Source organism: Ahaetulla prasina, chromosome 2, assembly GCF_028640845.1.
Source record: "Ahaetulla prasina isolate Xishuangbanna chromosome 2, ASM2864084v1, whole genome shotgun sequence".
NCBI classification, from domain to species: Eukaryota; Metazoa; Chordata; class Lepidosauria; order Squamata; family Colubridae; genus Ahaetulla; species Ahaetulla prasina.
In genome coordinates this window covers 281,890,303-281,906,847 of record NC_080540.1, presented here as the reverse complement: position 1 = coordinate 281,906,847, position 16,545 = coordinate 281,890,303, and the positions used below count along the sequence as shown (strand labels likewise).

At 40.3% G+C, this 16,545-nt stretch overlaps 1 protein-coding gene across 7 annotated transcripts in view; it reads right to left on the bottom strand.

The window, feature by feature from the left end:
* Positions 1 to 16,545, bottom strand: part of PDZD2 (PDZ domain containing 2) — a 371,146-nt gene that overhangs the window by 38,780 nt on the left and 315,821 nt on the right. For all 7 annotated transcript variants that reach the window (XM_058170301.1, XM_058170304.1, XM_058170303.1 and 4 more), the window contains 2 exons: positions 13,863 to 13,980; positions 5,321 to 5,453 (listed from right to left, as the gene is read on the bottom strand). In XM_058170301.1, coding sequence (XP_058026284.1) covers positions 5,321 to 5,453; positions 13,863 to 13,980 — 251 coding nt within the window. The remainder of the gene's footprint in view (positions 1 to 5,320; positions 5,454 to 13,862; positions 13,981 to 16,545) is intronic.

The following is a 16,545-nucleotide window of genomic DNA, read 5'->3' as shown; positions in this document are numbered from 1 at the left end:
CCCTTGTTTGTTGTTATTGTCTACATGTTCTGAGGGTTGGGTTTAATTATGGCATCCATTTGAATAATGATGTACAAACTGTGGTATGTACTAGTTCTTTTATCCCTGTGCCATTTTCTAAATTTGCACAGCTGAGGGTACAGCAAAGGCCCACGTTTTAGCAGTACAGTATTTACATCTTTTTACGTGTAGAAATTTAAATGTAATAGGTTGAACGTTTCCTGGATATCATGCTTTTATTTTGCCTTAGTTCCCCAGGATCAAAATATCAAAACAGAATAACAGAGTTAGAAGGGACGTTAAAGATCTTGGACTAGAACAGGGGTCTCCAACCTTGGCAACTTTAAGACCTGTGGACTTCAACTCCCAGAATTCCTCAGCCAGCAAAGCCACAGGTCTTAAAGTTGCCAAGGTTGAAGACCCCTGGACTAGAAGACCTCCAAGGTCCCTTCCAACTCTGTTATTCTATTCTATCACTCCATGCAACTCCCCCAACCATCTCTCAAAAACCATCACATATCTTTTCACATATCAAAACGGATGCTGCTAATGGATCTTTCTCCTTCCGCCCCTTGCCTTCTCCCTCCCCGGATCTTCTCCAGGGAATTAGTAGGTCTGGATCCTTGAGGAGGAAGGAGAGGAAGTAAATTCCCAGTAGATAAACACAAGCACATATGCCTAATATGGAACTTTGTAAAACTGTAATGGAATTTGTGTATTTTTTTTTAAAAGGAAAGATCGTGAAGAATGACTAAAGAATCTGGAGGTATACAACCCACAGAAAAGATTATTTAGGAGGGAATTGCAGAATCTGATGCTTAGTTGTATCGGAATATGAGATCACAATGCGGGTACAAAAGGGGAGGAGCTTGCATCACAATGGTGCAACACTGCTTTTTGTCATTTGCCCCCCACCCTGGCTTCTTTGCAGACTCCTCTAGTCTTCTAATATCTGAAAGTTTTTAAAGAGAAGAAAGAATGGATTTAATGTTGAATTCCCCAGAAGGCAGAGCCTGATCCAATAGTTACAATTACAAGGAAAGGGTTTACGTCAAGAAGAATTTTCTGGCTCTATGAGCTGCCGATAGAATATAGACTAGTCCAGAGGTGGGTTTCAGCAGGTTCTGACCAGTTCTGGAGAACCGGTAGCGGAAATTTTGAGTAGTTCAGAGAACCTGTAAATACCACTTCTGGTTGGGCCCGTTCCCATCTATTCACTGCCTCCCGAGCCCAAGCTGATCAGGAGGAAATGGGGATTTTGCAGTAACCTTCCCCTGGATTGGAGTGGGAATGGAGATTTTACAGTATCCTTCCCCTGCTATGCCCACCAAGCCACGCCCACAGAACCGGTAATAAAAAAAAAATTGAATCCCACCACTGGACTGGCCCATGTAGGAGTGTGCCCTCCTTTGCTGGAAGTAACAGAAGAACACAGTTGGAAGGGACCTTGGAGATCTTCTAGTCCAACCCGTTGCTTAGGCAGGAAACACTATACCATTTCAGACAAATGGTTGTCCAATTTCTTCTTAAACACTTCCAGTGTTGGAGCACCCACAGCTTCTGGAGGCAAGTCATTCCACTGATTAATCGTTCTAACTATCAGGAAACCTCACTTTAGTTCTTGGTTGGTTCTCTCTCTGGATGGTAACTGTCTCCAAGTCAGAATGAAATCCGTGTATATCAGTGGTGGGATTCAATTTTTTTTACTACCAGTTCTGTGGGCATGGCTTGGTGGACGTGGCAGGGGAAGGATACTGTAAAATTTCCAGTCCCTCCCCACTCCTGGGGAAGGTTACTGCAAAATCCCCATTTCCTCCCAATCAGCTGGGACTCGGGAGGCAGAGAATAAATGGGGGCAGGGCCAGTCAGAGGTGGTATTTACCGGTTCTCCAAATTACTCAAAATTTCCACTACTGGTTCTCCAGAACTGGTCAGAACCTGCTGAAACCCACCTCTGGTGTATATATATATATATAAAATTTCATTTTTAGAGCTATTCTAATGGATTCTGGCTAAGAATGGAGTTAGGTTAGTGGATTCCTAAAATATCTTACAAATCTATGGAATTCTAATTGAGTTTATCTGCAAAGATCACATTTGCTGTTATAGTTTCCTTTTCCTTGCCCAACTACTTTAAAAAAAAATGGAGGTGGGATACTTTAGCTTCCAACAAACCATCCGCAGCATTTTGATTTAAAGGTGGCAATTGCAAAGGAAAGGGTTGTATATGTAGAACCAGTCCTTTTTGTTTGACTTTGGTGTAACTCAAAACTCAAGGCACACTCCTGTAACTGAAAGGAACTGTATTCATTCCAAAGCAAACTTAGTAGCTTAAATCAGCTTTCAGAGCCACATTTACTCAAAAAACAAAGAAAGACAAATATATTCTGTGGCATTGGTTTTGGAAATACTTAAAAAAGAAGAAAACCAGGTAATTTGGGAACAAAAACAATTCTGTCTGATGGAATGTAGATTAGCCATAAAAATATGTATATTTAAAGAAGGGTAGTTTGTGTCCATGAAATTGTCTATAAAATGAAATAGAAAGTGAGGGTAAGAACAACACGCCAAATTTAATAAAGGAACAACAAAAAGAAAGAATTTTATATATACAAACTAGAACAATTACCAAGTGCAAATTAGTAAAAAGTAATCTCTAACAAAAATAGGACAAACTAAAACATTCAAATCTTTACTTATTAACAGGATGTGCTTTGGAAATCAGCCCCACATAAATTTCCTTTGAAAATTTCCTTTAAAGGTATGAAGAAGAGCCTAGGCACCTCTCAATTAATGTGTGATCTTTGTATTTAGTTGTGTTTTTTTTGTTGTTTTTTTGTTTTGTTTTAAATATGTGCTTATATTAAAAAGTGCAGGACAATATCTATTTTTCTTATGATCTTCTATAGAAAAAAGTATCTTCATGTTCTACTGCAAAACTTCAAAGGATACAAATCCTTGAACAGAATGAGCCATATAAATCAAAGATCTCCAACCTTGGCAACTTTAAGACGTGGACTTCAGCTCCCAGAATTCCTCAGCTAGCAAAGTGGCTGAGGAATTCTGGTAGTTGAAGTCCACAAGTCTTAAAGTTGACAAGGTTGGAGACCCCTGATATAAATAGTATGAGGGTGGAGAGAATCTCCCCCCCCCCTTGTACTGAATAAATGGGCAAACTAGGTGCTTTACAACTAAATTAACATGATACTAAATCAGAGTTGTTTTATCCAAGTTTTTGCTCAAACCTGAACAAGCCACAGATGTTTTCTGGAATCTTTAGAAAACGACGGACTACAAAAATAAATATAAATGTCAGCAAATCAGTAAAGAACCATGATAGGTTCATACATATGTTTTAGAGTTTTGTGTGAACCCAGCTGTGGAAGCTATAAGTTTTGATCCACAGAAACCTTGTAAGTCAGCTTTTGTGCAAGAATGTAAATATGAAAATGGATTTTATTGGGGTTTATTTTATATTTCGTATTGTATTTTAAATTTAGGCTATTGGAATAAGTTTTTTAAATATTGTTTTTATTGAAATGTATCGTTTTTATTTTATCTGCCTGTTCACCGCCCTGAGTCCTCCGGGAGAAGGGCGGTATACAAATTAAATTAAATTATTATTATTATTATTATTATTATTATTATTATTATTGTTGTTGTTGTTGTTGTTGTTGTTGTTGTTATTATTATTATTATTATTATTATTATTATTATTATTATTATTATTAAATACAGAAAAGGCCCCCTTTTTAGATATTAATAAAGAGGATAGCAATGGACCACAGAAGTCTTAATCTGAGGTATATAAAGAGCATATAAGTTACCTGCTTCTGCCTTAAGGGACCAGAATAAATCATAAAATGAGTGGTGTACACAATTTACACAACGAAGAGCAAAAATGTTAAAAAGTATAAAACAGAGTAAAGTAGTTACTCCCTGAGATTTTAAAGTGATCAGGCTGCTTAGGCCCTGAAAATGCCTAATGTGTTTATTTCTAGATTGTGAGAAAAAATTAAAATATATTAACCCAGGCTTTCTAGGTGTGTTGAATGTCGGTTATCACCCTCCATTCCCTCAGGGTCTTGAGGAAAAATCAGGTGGAATAATGGCTGATGACTTCCTTCTACTGGTCCACGATAGAAAGTGCCCTCACATATTGTGTCATGGTATGGTATGTTGCCGTGGTGGGTTCCTACCGGTTCGCCCCAGTTCAGGCGAACTGGTAGCAGTGGCGGCAGGAGGCTCCACCCACCTGCCCGGATGTCATCACAGACGCTCTGCACATGCGCAGAAGGTTCTGCACATATGCAGAAGCACCGCGCTCGAGCAAAGCAAGCATGAGCACACTCACAGTTCTGAACCGGTAGCGAAGGTAAGTGAAACCCACTACTGGTACGCTGGCTTAACAGCCGCGGACAGGAAGGCACAGAGGGTAATGAGCACAGCACAAAAAATCATGGGCTGCCCCCTAACCCCACTGGATGAAATTGCCAGATCCCGCTGTCTCAGCAGAGTGAGGAAAATCCTCAGGAATGATTCACACTCTGGACAGCATTTCTTTATTCTCCTACCATCGGGCAGGAGATATAGAAGTATATAGCTAGCTGAACATATAGGCTGAAAAATAGCCTTTATCCATTGGCTGTCAGACTTTTAATTGCAACATAACACCACAATCAAGGTAATGTGATAGACTTGCAGTGCCAGAGTAACATGCAACATGTATATACCGGTGTACTATAGTACTATATATATATATATATATATATATATATATATATATATATATATATATATATATATATATATATATATATAAAAGGATATGTGTTAGTTTATTACTATTGGGTTAGGGATTTCTTTTTACTTACTGATTTATTGAGATGTATTATGTTCTTGGGTGGGCTGCACCAAGGGAGGCTCATTCAATTTTATTGTACACATGTTGTGCATTGACAATAAAGGTTTGTTTGTTTGTTTGATTGATTGATTGATTGAATGAATGATTGACAACTCCAGCCATTGTGGGTTTTGGCCATGCCAGCAGAGTGTTAAGGGGGTTGATCCATTCAGGTATGTGCCAAATTGGGCAATCCTGCACTAATCTGTAATATCCACTCTGCTGTTTTTTTAAACTCGGGTCATAAGGCACTTTGCTGAGAAACAAGCCTGTGAACTGGAATTGTTAGGAATTCAACTAAAGATGCATACATGTCTTTTTGTTCTAATATACTTTTTCACGTATAAAACCATTGTGCAAGGCTCAGGGGGAAATGCTGCAGAGGAAAAACTGAATATCTTCCATTCTGTTTCATACCTTTGGGTTAGGATGTCGGCTAACAATAAGGCTAACTGGGCCAGGTCCACATTCACTCAAGATGGCGTAAGCTTCACTCAGCGCTGCGTGACGCAAACTGACTGAATCTGCTTCCAGGATTTGATCACCACGGCTAAAGAAAGACAGACATCAACTTTAATGGTGCCATTTCACAGACAGGATGTAGGGGAGACATCTCACCACAAAAAGTTCAGATGGAAAAAAAGTTATAACTTAACTATAAATCCAAAATGCAAAACAGGAAAACATGATTCAACACTAACAACAACAAATAAAAAAAATGTGTACAAAAAAGGGAAAAAATGATCCAAATATCAAATAAGTTTAACATTCAATATAAAAAACCCCACCCCAGTGGGATGCTTAAAATAAAATAAAATAAAATAATAAAAACAAAAATAACAACAACAATACCTGATAAATTCTCGCCCCCTTATATAACAAGTCTACAAATAGTTTTAAGCTTTCATCTTTATTTAACAAGAATACATATATAAACAAAGTTCCAGATGAGATCTTTATTTAATAATCAAATTGACTCAACATCTAATCATAGTAAATATCTATATATAATAAAAACAAAGTCAACAGGTTAGCCCAAACATTACAATGGTTTTCAAATCCCTCTGACAACCACCTGTTATTATATTTACTGTAACTTGTATAAAGTCCATAAGCAGCTTCCAGTCTCTTATAAAGCTATCTGGTCCATTGTCTCTAATCAAACCAGTTAGTTTTGCCATCTCTGCTAATTAAGTCAATTTTAAAAAAACAACCAAATTCTAAAGATCTAGTCAGAAGCAGAATTCCTCTTAGGTGGGCTTTTCTAATAGCCAGCTAAGCTACAAACCAAAATTCTTTAAAATCGGAGTTGAAATTCTAAAAATTGCATAACTAGCTTGGGATCACTGGAGCTGTGAAATTACTTTTCTAGTTGTGAAATAGATTGATCTAGTTGCTTCATAGGCTGATCTGAGCTGTTAGGATCTTGTTTTGTTCGTGTCTATGTGATCCTGTCTGAGAGAGCAACCAGCTCCTGCTTCCAAATTAGTTCAATTTTTCCTTATTTTCCCTTTCTCCTTTGGTTCGCTTTCAACTCTATTTAATTTCTCAACCTTTATGTAGATAATAAAGACTTGAATCTGACCTGAATTAATGAATCTGACCTGAAGTGATATATATCTAGTCTAAAATCCTTCAGCAGTTAAATAACCCATTTATTCCATAGGGCTATAATGCAAGTGTTTAATAGAAACCAGAGGCCCCAAGGTCAGAAAGAAGTCTATAAAACTTTGGACGTGGCTCCCGATGTCCCTCTCAAGTTAATAATACAGCTAATCCTCATTTATTTAGCGACCATTCCAATTTATGGCAGTGCTGAACAAATAGTAGTTACAACCGGTCCTCATAATTACAGCTGGTGCAACATCTTTGAAGTCACATGATTGTGATTTGAGACTTGCCCTCAAGGCAGATTCCCACTAGGCAAAGCAACAGGGGAACAGGCAGAAAGTCACAAGTCATAGTCAGGTGAGGTCCTCACGGTCCTCGCTTAACAATGGTAACTAGCACTGCCAGAACTTGTCACTAAGTGATGCAATCATATGCTTTTTTTTTTACTTATGACTGTATTGCTTCCCAACAGAGTTTCCAGTCCCAATTACCATTGTTAAACAACAACTATCTGAAATAATAATTAAATGTGTATGCCACTAGGCTTCCAGCAACACGTGGCTATCTTGTGTCCTAACATGACCCAAAACTTTATAATGCCTTGGTAAGGCCACACTTGGAATATTGCATCCAGTTTTGGTCGCCACGATGTAAAAAAGATGTTGAGACTCTAGAAAGAGTGCAGAGAAGAGCAACAAAGATGATTAAGGGACTGGAGGCTAAAAAATATGAAGAACGGTTGCAGGAACTGGGTATGTCTAGTTTAATAAAAAGGACTAGGGGAGACATGATAGCTGTGTTCCAATATCTCAGGGGTTGCCACAAAGAAGAGGGAGTCGGGCTGTTCTCCAAAGCACCTGAGGGTAGAACAAGAAGCAATGGGTGGAAACTGATCAAAGAAAGAAGCAACTTAGAACTAAGGAGAAATTTCCTGACAGTTAGAACAATTAATAAGTGGAACGACTTGCCTTCAGAAGTTGTGAATGCTCCAACACTGGAAATTTTTAAGAAAATGTTGGATAACCATCTGACTGAGATGGTGTAGGGTTTCCTGCCTGGGCAGGGGGTTGGACTAGAAGGCCTCCAAGGTCCCTTCCAACTCTGTTGTTATGTTATGTTAAAAACAAAGCCTAAAGAAAAAAGAATGAAATATCTAGAGATAATCCAGAACTACTATTAGATCACAGTCATGGCCAAGTGTATAGTGTCTTGGATTGTCACAAACTATAAGAAGTGCACTTCCTAAGGGTTTCAGAAACAAGAACTGGGTTTCCTTCCAGTGGCTTTTTTGAGCAAAAATGGAATCTCACTGCTGGGATAAAAAGGCTATAAAGATTATAGAGGGAATTGGGAGAAAATGTAAACATTAGGAGATCACTGCTACAAAGCAGTTGTAAAAAGGGAATGTACCTTATGTGTTTTATGTTTGTTATGTTGTGTTATAAATAAAAATAAAAAATAAAAATAGGAATCTCACTGCAAATCCTTCCTACCACTGTTATAGCCCCACAGGTACACCAGATGAGGAAATTGTTTCAAGTAGTTTTAATCATAAGTAAAAGAATCCCCAACAAGCCATCATTACAAGTATATATCTACATATGACAGGAACCAGAAATACCTCACAGGAGCAGGAAACATACAAAGTTTCGATGCAAGCAACCGTAACAGAAATCAACTCCAGGAAGGTACAATTATAATTGTGCTGTATCTCCTTCTCTGTCTTATAATTAGGAAGGCCTATAACATGACCTGAGTTTAACTCATAAAATCATCTATTACAATGTCCTTCCTGTCAAAGATTACTTCAGCTTCAATTGCAACAATACACGAGCACACAATAGATTTAAGCTTAATGTGAACCGCTCCAATCTTGATTGCAGAAAATAACTTCAGTAACAGAGTTGTTAATGCCTGGAACGCACTACCAGACTCTGTGGTCTCTTCCCAAAATCCCCAAAGCTTCAACCAAAAACTCTCTACTATTGACCTCACCCCATTCCTAAGAGGTCCGTAAGGGGTGTGCATAAGAGCACAAGCGTGCCTACCATTCCTGTCCTATTGTTTCCTTTCATTATATCCAATTAATATAGTTATTACATACTCATGCTTATGTATATACTTATATATTGTATAGTTATTTCAAGCTTATGCTTATATATACTGTGTGACAAAATAAATAAATAAAATAAATAAATATTTCCAAAACCACATCTCATAGTAAAGGTAAAGGTTTTCCCTGTCCAGTTGTGTCTGACTCTAGGGGGCAGTATTTATCTCCTTTTCCTAGCCAAGAGAACAAGCACTGTCTGAAGATGTATTCGTGGTCATGGAGCCAGCATGACTATTCGCCGAGATGCATGGAACACCGTTACTTTCCCACCATAGTGGTACCTATTTATTTCCCTGTGCATGCTTTCAAATTGCTAGGTGGGGCAGGAACTGGAATAAGATTGGGCATTCACCCTGCCATGTGGTGCTTGGCTCTCAAACAGCTGACCTTCCAGTCAACAAGCCCAGCATCTTAACCATTAGGTCATCACACCCTCTCTATCTCATAGTTCTGAACTTAAACTAAGTTTCAGCTCCTTTTGCTAAGGTAACGGTTCTTGCGTATCTCCTCCTTGCTCTCCATTGAGCATCTTCCTTAGTTTCTACACCCTGCCAGATAACGAGTTTTAAAAAGGAAGTGGCAGCAAATAGGTTTGGAGAAGATTATGTTGTGTTCCTAGGCATAAGAGGAGATACCTTACCTACTGACCCTATTACAGCAGAAGCAGGAGGGAGAGGAGCTTTCACTCAGAATAATGAAAGCAAGTTTTGCCCCTATAGCTGTTGCTCTGGTATCTGCCATTGTGTTGTGGTCTGCCAGCAGCCTGTGGAGCTGGCAAAGGAGTTGGACAGCGATGAGGCTGAGGTGGGGCCAGGGCCAGGGGTGAAATGCTCTCGGTTCGGACAGGCTCGCCCGATCCAGTAGCAATGGCGGCTGCTGGTTCGGAGAACCGGTGGCAAAAATCCCTGGCCCCGCCCCCCTGCCTCTGCTGAGCCGCACCATCAGCAGAGGGTTTTTTTTTACTTTTAAAAGCAGTTTTTCTTCAGCCGAAAACATGCCTTTAAAAGTAAAAAAAAAGCCTTTGAGGATCCCGCTGCTCAGCTGAGATCAGCAGAGCCTTTAAACTCTTTTAAAAAAAAGTTTTAAAAGGCTCCTCTGGCGATCTCACCTGAGTTCCTCATCAGCAGAACCTTAAAAAACATGTTTTCTACATGTAAAAAACCTTTTAAGAGATTCTAAAGTACTTACCTAACTGCTCTAAAGAATGGCTTTCCCAGCCCGAAAGGAGCAGTTTCAGCATGGAGACAGAATCAGTTGCTAGCTCATCTATTTCCTCAGTGAGCAACTAATCTGCCTGCTTTGCTGGCTGAGGAACTCTGGGAACTGAAGTTCACAAACCTTAAAGTTACTAAGGTTGGAGACCCCTGATCTAAAAAATATAAATAAAATAAAATAATAAAATAAAATATTTGTGCAGCTTTCTGAGATTTGGTGTGTTTCTGTAGTGTTTCACTCTAACTACACAAACACACAAAATCTCACAAAGCTGTATCTGGCATTTTGTGTGTGTGTGTGTGTGTGTGAGTCAGTTGTGTTGTACGTGTGTAAAGTGTGAAAGTTGGTTTTTGAGCTTTTTGTGGCTGTGTGAGGTTCCTGATTGTTGCAAGGGCCATTTTGGGTGAAGTGCAGCTGCTTTTACATTGTAACATAACATAACATAACAACAGAGTTGGAAGGGACCTTGGAGGCCTTCTAGTCCAACCCCCTGCCTAGGCAGGAACCCTACACCATCTCAGTCAGATGGTTATCCAACATTTTCTTAAAAATTTCCAGTGTTGGAGCATTCACAACTTCTGCAGGCAAGTCGTTCCACTTATTAATTGTTCTAACTGTCAGGAAATTTCTCCTTAGTTCTAAGTTGCTTCTTTCTTTGATCAGTTTCCACCCATTGCTTCTTGTTCTACCCTCAGGTGCTTTGGAGAACAGCCCGATTCCCTCTTCTTTGTGGCAACCCCTGAGATATTGGAACACAGCTATCATGTCTCCCTAGTCCTTCTTTTTATTAAACTAGACATACCCAGTTCCTGCAACCGTTCTTCATATGTTTTAGCCTCCAGTCCTCTAATCATCTTTGTTGCTCTTCTCTGCACTCTTTCTAGAGTCTCAACATCTTTTTTACATCGTGGAGACCAAAACTGGATGCAATATTCCAAGTGTGGCCTTACCAAGGCCTTATAAAGTGGCACTAACACTTCACGTGATCTTGATTCTATCCTCTGTTTATGCAGCCCAGAACTGTGTTGGCTTTTTTAGCAGCTGCTGCACACTGCTGGCTCATATCTAAATGGTTATCCACTAGGACTCCAAGATCCCTCTCACAGGTACTACTATTGAGCAAGGTACCACATATACGGTACTGGTGCATTTTGTTTTTTTGGCCTAAATGTAGAACCTTACTTTTTTCACTGTTGAATTTCATTTTGTTAGATAGCGCCCAATGTTCAAGTCTGTCAAGATCTTTCTGTAACTTGAGCCTATCTTCTGGAGTGTTGGCTATTCCTGCCAGTTTGGTGTCATCTGCAAATTTCATGAGTTCCCCATCTACCCCTCGTCCAAGTCATTGATGAAGATGTTGAAGAGTACTGGGCCTAAAACAGAGCCTTGGGGTACTCCACTGCATACTTCCCTCCATGTGGATGTAGTTCCGTTGAGGACTACACGTTGAGTGCAGTTGGTCAGCCAGTTACGAATCCATCTGGTGGTGGTGCTGTCTAACCCACATTTTTCTACTTTATCTAGTAGTAGGTTATGGTCTACTTTATCAAATGCTTTACTGAAGTCCAAGTAAATTATATCGACAGCATTCCTCTGGTCTACTAATTTTGTCATTTTGTCAAAGAATGCGATAAGATTAGTCTGGCATGATCTGTTTTTGACAAACCCATGTTGGCTTTTGGTTATTACTTTGTTTGCTTCTAGGTGTTCGGTGATTCGTTGCTTGATTATCTTTTCCAGAATCTTCCCCGGTATTGAGGTCAGGCTGATAGGTCTGTAGTTTCCTGGATCTGTTTTTTTTCCTTTTTTGAAGATGGGAACTACATCAGCTCTTTTCCAGTCCTCTGGCAGCTCCCCTGTGCTCCAGGATCTTGAAAGATATAGTTCAGTGGTTCTGAGATCACGTCTGCCAGTTCCTTCAGAACCTTGGGGTGTAATCCATCCGGTCCTGGTGATTTGAACTCGTCTAGGGTAGACAGGTGTTCACTTACCATTTTCTTCCCTATTTTAACTTGTGTTTCTAATCTGTTTTTTGTAGTGCTGTTTTTGATAGGTTGGATTGTTTTTTCCTTTTGTGTAAAGACAGATGCAAAATATGAGTTAAGTAGATCTGCTTTCTCCCTGTTGCTTGTCTCTTCTTGCCACTTTCTCCCAGCAATGGGCCAATTGTTTCCTTGACTTTTTTCTTGTTTTTAACATGTTGGAAGAAGCTTTTTTTGTTATTTTTTACTTTTGTCGCTAGCCTTTGTTCATTGTGAGCCTTAGCTTTCCTCACTTCATCTTTACAGGCTCGGGCTATTTGTTGATATTCTGCCTTAGTTATTTGCCCCTCTTTCCACTTTTTATTGTGTCTGAGTCAGTTGTGTTGTGTTGTGTTGTGTGTGTGTTAAGTGTGAAAGATGGTTTTTGGTACCACTTATTGTTTTGTATACTTTGTTTATTATTTTTATTATTGTTATTGGCCACACCCACCCAGTCATCTGACCACCAAGCCACACCCACCAATTAAGCCACACCCACAGAACCAGTAGGGAAAAATTTTTAGATTTCACCTCTGGTCAGGGCCATCGGGGAGTGAGGTGCGGACTCCAGAGCCACCAGAGACTGATAGTAGTGAGGCAGAGTAACAGGAGGAGCCTGTTCCTAATGCACGCATGAGAAGAGCTGCCAGAAGGCAAGAGCAGCTCAAGCAAAGAGGACGACTTGGAAGTAGGACCAAGAGATAATTGGCCCTTCCCATAAGGCTTAAAACAGACCAGCAATGGTGTTTGGGTTTTGCCGGAAAAGAACGTTGGAAGCTTCGTCTTCTTGCATTTATTTTTGTATTGGTGACTTCTGAACGTTTGCCAAGAAAAGCCTTTGGCAGTTTGTCTAATTGAACCAAGGTTTGTGAGAGGACTGAGGAATTTGTGTTGGGAGGAATTTGCTTTAATTTAGTTGAACTACGCTGGGAATGACATAATTCTCAGCTGTTCAAATAAAGTTTGTTTGTTTTTTCACTGACTGAGTTTCCTACTATCTACTTGGGCCTGGGTGATGCCATGGCTGCGCAGGTGAGGCAGGGAGGGGAAGTCCAAGGTATGTTCAAGTGCCCCACTTGCAGTTATGATAAACGGGCATGTTCATTGCACTGAAAACAACAATCTAATGTAGTATCCTCTGGATGCACACTGTATAACCTTTGTTCCTGTTGCTTTATTGTTCTCTGCTTTTCATGTCGTAAGCTACCCAGAGATTTCTGGAGCTAGGTGACCTCTAAATTGAATTATTATTATTATTATTATTATTAATCACATTTATATACCACCGTATCTCCCGAAGGACTCAGGGCGGTTCACAGGCAAGTAAAAACATATAAATACAGATTAAAATAACAATTAAAAAATTTATTCTAAAAGGCCGAATTAATTAAAAAGCAGTATAAATAATAAAACCCATTAAAAAACCAATATAAATTTAAAATCTAATCCAGTCCTGCGCAGATGAATAAATGTGTTTTAAGCTCGCGACGGAAGGTTCGGAGGTCTGGAAGTTGACGGAGTCCTGGGGGGAGTTCGTTCCAGAGGGTGGGAGCCCCCACAGAGAAGGCCCTTCCCCTGGGTGTCGCCAGACGACACTGCCTAGCTGACGGCACCCTGAGGAGTCCCTCTCTGTGGGAGCGCACGGGTCGGTGAGAGGTATTTGGTAGCAGTAGGCGGTCCCGTAAGTAACCCGGCCCTATGCCATGGAGCGCTTTAAAGATGGTTACCAAAACCTTGAAGCGCACCCAGAAGGCCACAGGTAGCCAGTGCAGTCTGCGCAGGATAGGTGTCACACGGGAGCCACGAGGGCTCCCTCTATCACCAGCAGCGCATTCTGAACTAACTGCAGCCTCCGGATGCCCTTCAAGGGGAGCCCCATGTAGAGAGCATTGCAGTAATCCAGACGAGACGTCACGAGGGCGTGAGTGACCGTGCATAGGACCGAACGAACGATGCAGTGGGGGGAAAAAAACCTTTAAGAAAACAGTTCAGAACTAACCTTAATCTTCCATCCATTTTAGCCACAGATCCTGGAGCCAAGCTGTGAATATATATACCCGGAAGGCTGTTCTCCAAGGTGAGGCAACAAGCACCAATGCCCAAGCCAACCCCGGGTTCTGTAATGTAATAAAAACAAAGTTGAAAATAGTTTAACTTATTGTTCACTGGAACAGCCATAAGGCATAAAAGTACTTCTTAAGAATTGTTCTTTGTAGGAAGCCTTCTTTCCTGGCCACTTTTTACAGATGCACGATTGAGAGCATTTTAACAAACTGCATCACTGTTTGCTTTGATGATACCAGTGCCTCAGATAGAAAGTCCATACAGAGAGTGGTAAGGACAATCAAGAAAATTATAGGAAGCTCACTTCCTGTCATTCAGGGTATTGCTTATAAGCACTACGTGCTTAGAGTTCAAAGTATTGTTGGAGACCCCACATACCCACTTCACAGTCTGTTACTGTTACTCCCCTCTGGGAGGAGGTTTCAAAGTATTTCTAGAAGGACTTCAAGATTCTGTAACAGCTTTGTTCCCTATGCCATCCGTCTGGTAAACTCGCAAGATTCATTTCTCTTGCCCTGTACATGTATACATCCAAACTAGACTGTGTTGTTTCTCCGTGTCATATAATATATGTGAGTACATGCATAATTTTGTATTTATTTGTTTGTTTGTTTATCTTGTCATGTTTATGTTTACATTAGAGGTGGACACCCTTTGAGAGCTGTATGCAATGTAATTTCATTTTAATGTATGCCGATTAATGTACAAAGTGACAATAAAGCTATTCTATTCTATTCTATTCTATTCTATTCTATTCTATTCTATTCTATTCTATTCTATTCTATTCTATTCTATTCATCCATAGATCCTGAGATGGCTACTAAGAGCCTTTGAATCAGATCCTAGCAGAGGTGGGTTTCAGCAGGTTCTGACCAGTTCTGGAGAACCAGTAGTGGAAATTTTGAGTAGTTCGGAGAACCGGTAATAAAAATTCTGACTGCCCCCGCCCCCATCCATTCTCTGCCTTCCAACTCCCAGCTGATCAGGAGGAAATGGGGATTTTGCAGTAACCTTCCCCTGGAGTGGGGTGGGAATGGAGATTTTACAGTATCCTTCCTCCTGGAGTGGGATGGGAATGGAGATTTTGCAGTATCCTTCCCCTGGAGTGGGGTGGGAATGGAGATTTTGCAGTATCCTTCCCCTGGAGTGGGGTGGGAATGGAGATTTTACAGTATCCTTCCTCCTGGAGTGGGATGGGAATGGAGATTTTGCAGTATCCTTCCCCTGGAGTGGGGTGGGAATGGAGATTTTGCAGTATCCTTCCCCTGGAGTGGGGTGGGAATGGAGATTTTACAGTATCCTTCCCCTGCCATGCCCACCAAGCCATGCCCACCAAGCCATGCCACGCCCACCAAGCCATGCCCACAGAACCAGTAGTGAAAAAAATTTGAAACCCACCACTGGATCCTAGCCACTCACTGCAATGAGTCAGGGTGGATCAGGGGAAGTTTCTTCTTTCTACTAAGGATTTTAAGGCTGACTTTAAAGCAGAGGTTGAGAACTATGGCCCCTTTATGACTTTTGGACTTCAACTCCCAGAATTCCTGAGCCAGCCACACTTTAAAGCAATGAGAAGACTGTGCTCCTCTCAGTTGCTGTATTTTCTTCATTTGGCTTCAATTCTTCCCCCCTCATCCCTCAGATCAAGACATCTTGATGAAAGCTGATAGGAAGTGAAACAAAGTCACAGAAACATTTGATTCTGTGGTGTTTCTTGACATCTCTCCACTCCAAAAGTGCTTATGCCCAAGAGCCAAATATAATAAAAGAAGCCATTACAAACACTTTCCTTGTTTATTCCCTATATGAAATGTACCCTTCTTATTCCTCAGGCTCGAAATCATGATGAAATATCTTTCCAAGGTCTAACTGTAAACTCTTCCAGTGAAAATTCTTTGCAAAAACTGGCAAGGATTATGCATTATAAATTCAAAACAGATTTAACCTGATTTTCTACTCAACGTTTGTTTATTAATCTGATGTTTTTAATCCGTTGTTTTTAATCACAGCACCTTTCCCTCCACAAGTCACAACATTAGTAAAAATGTAACATTTTGGTTAATGCCATTTGAAAGACTTGAAAGGACAAAGGAGCTCATGGGAAGGACTCAGGGCTGGGGGGACAGAGAAGAAGGGAACAGGCTGAAAATCAATTATAAGATAGGAAACTCCAAGCAAGATAAATGCCATAAAATTCTTCTAAATCCGAGAAGGATATGGAAGCAATTCTGAAATGATTTTAAGGAACAGGCACCTCATTTTAGCAGAGGCAGGCATCTTTCCTGCCTCTCTCAGTTACCCTATTATGATCCATTTGAAATTATTCGTCATAAAAACAAATATAAGTAGTCCTCGTCTTATGACTGCAACTGAGCCCAAAATTTATGTTGCTGAGACAGTTGTTAAATGAGTTTTGTCCCCTTTTGCAACTTTTCCTGCCACAGTTGTTAAGCGAATCCCTGCATTTGTTAAGTTAGCAACGTGGCTGCTAAGCGAACCTGGATTCCTCATTGACTTTTCTTGCAAAGAAGGTCACAAAAGGGGATCACACATGATCCTGGAACATGGATGGCATCCGTCATAAATATGAGTCAGTTGCCAAATGCCTGAATTTTGAT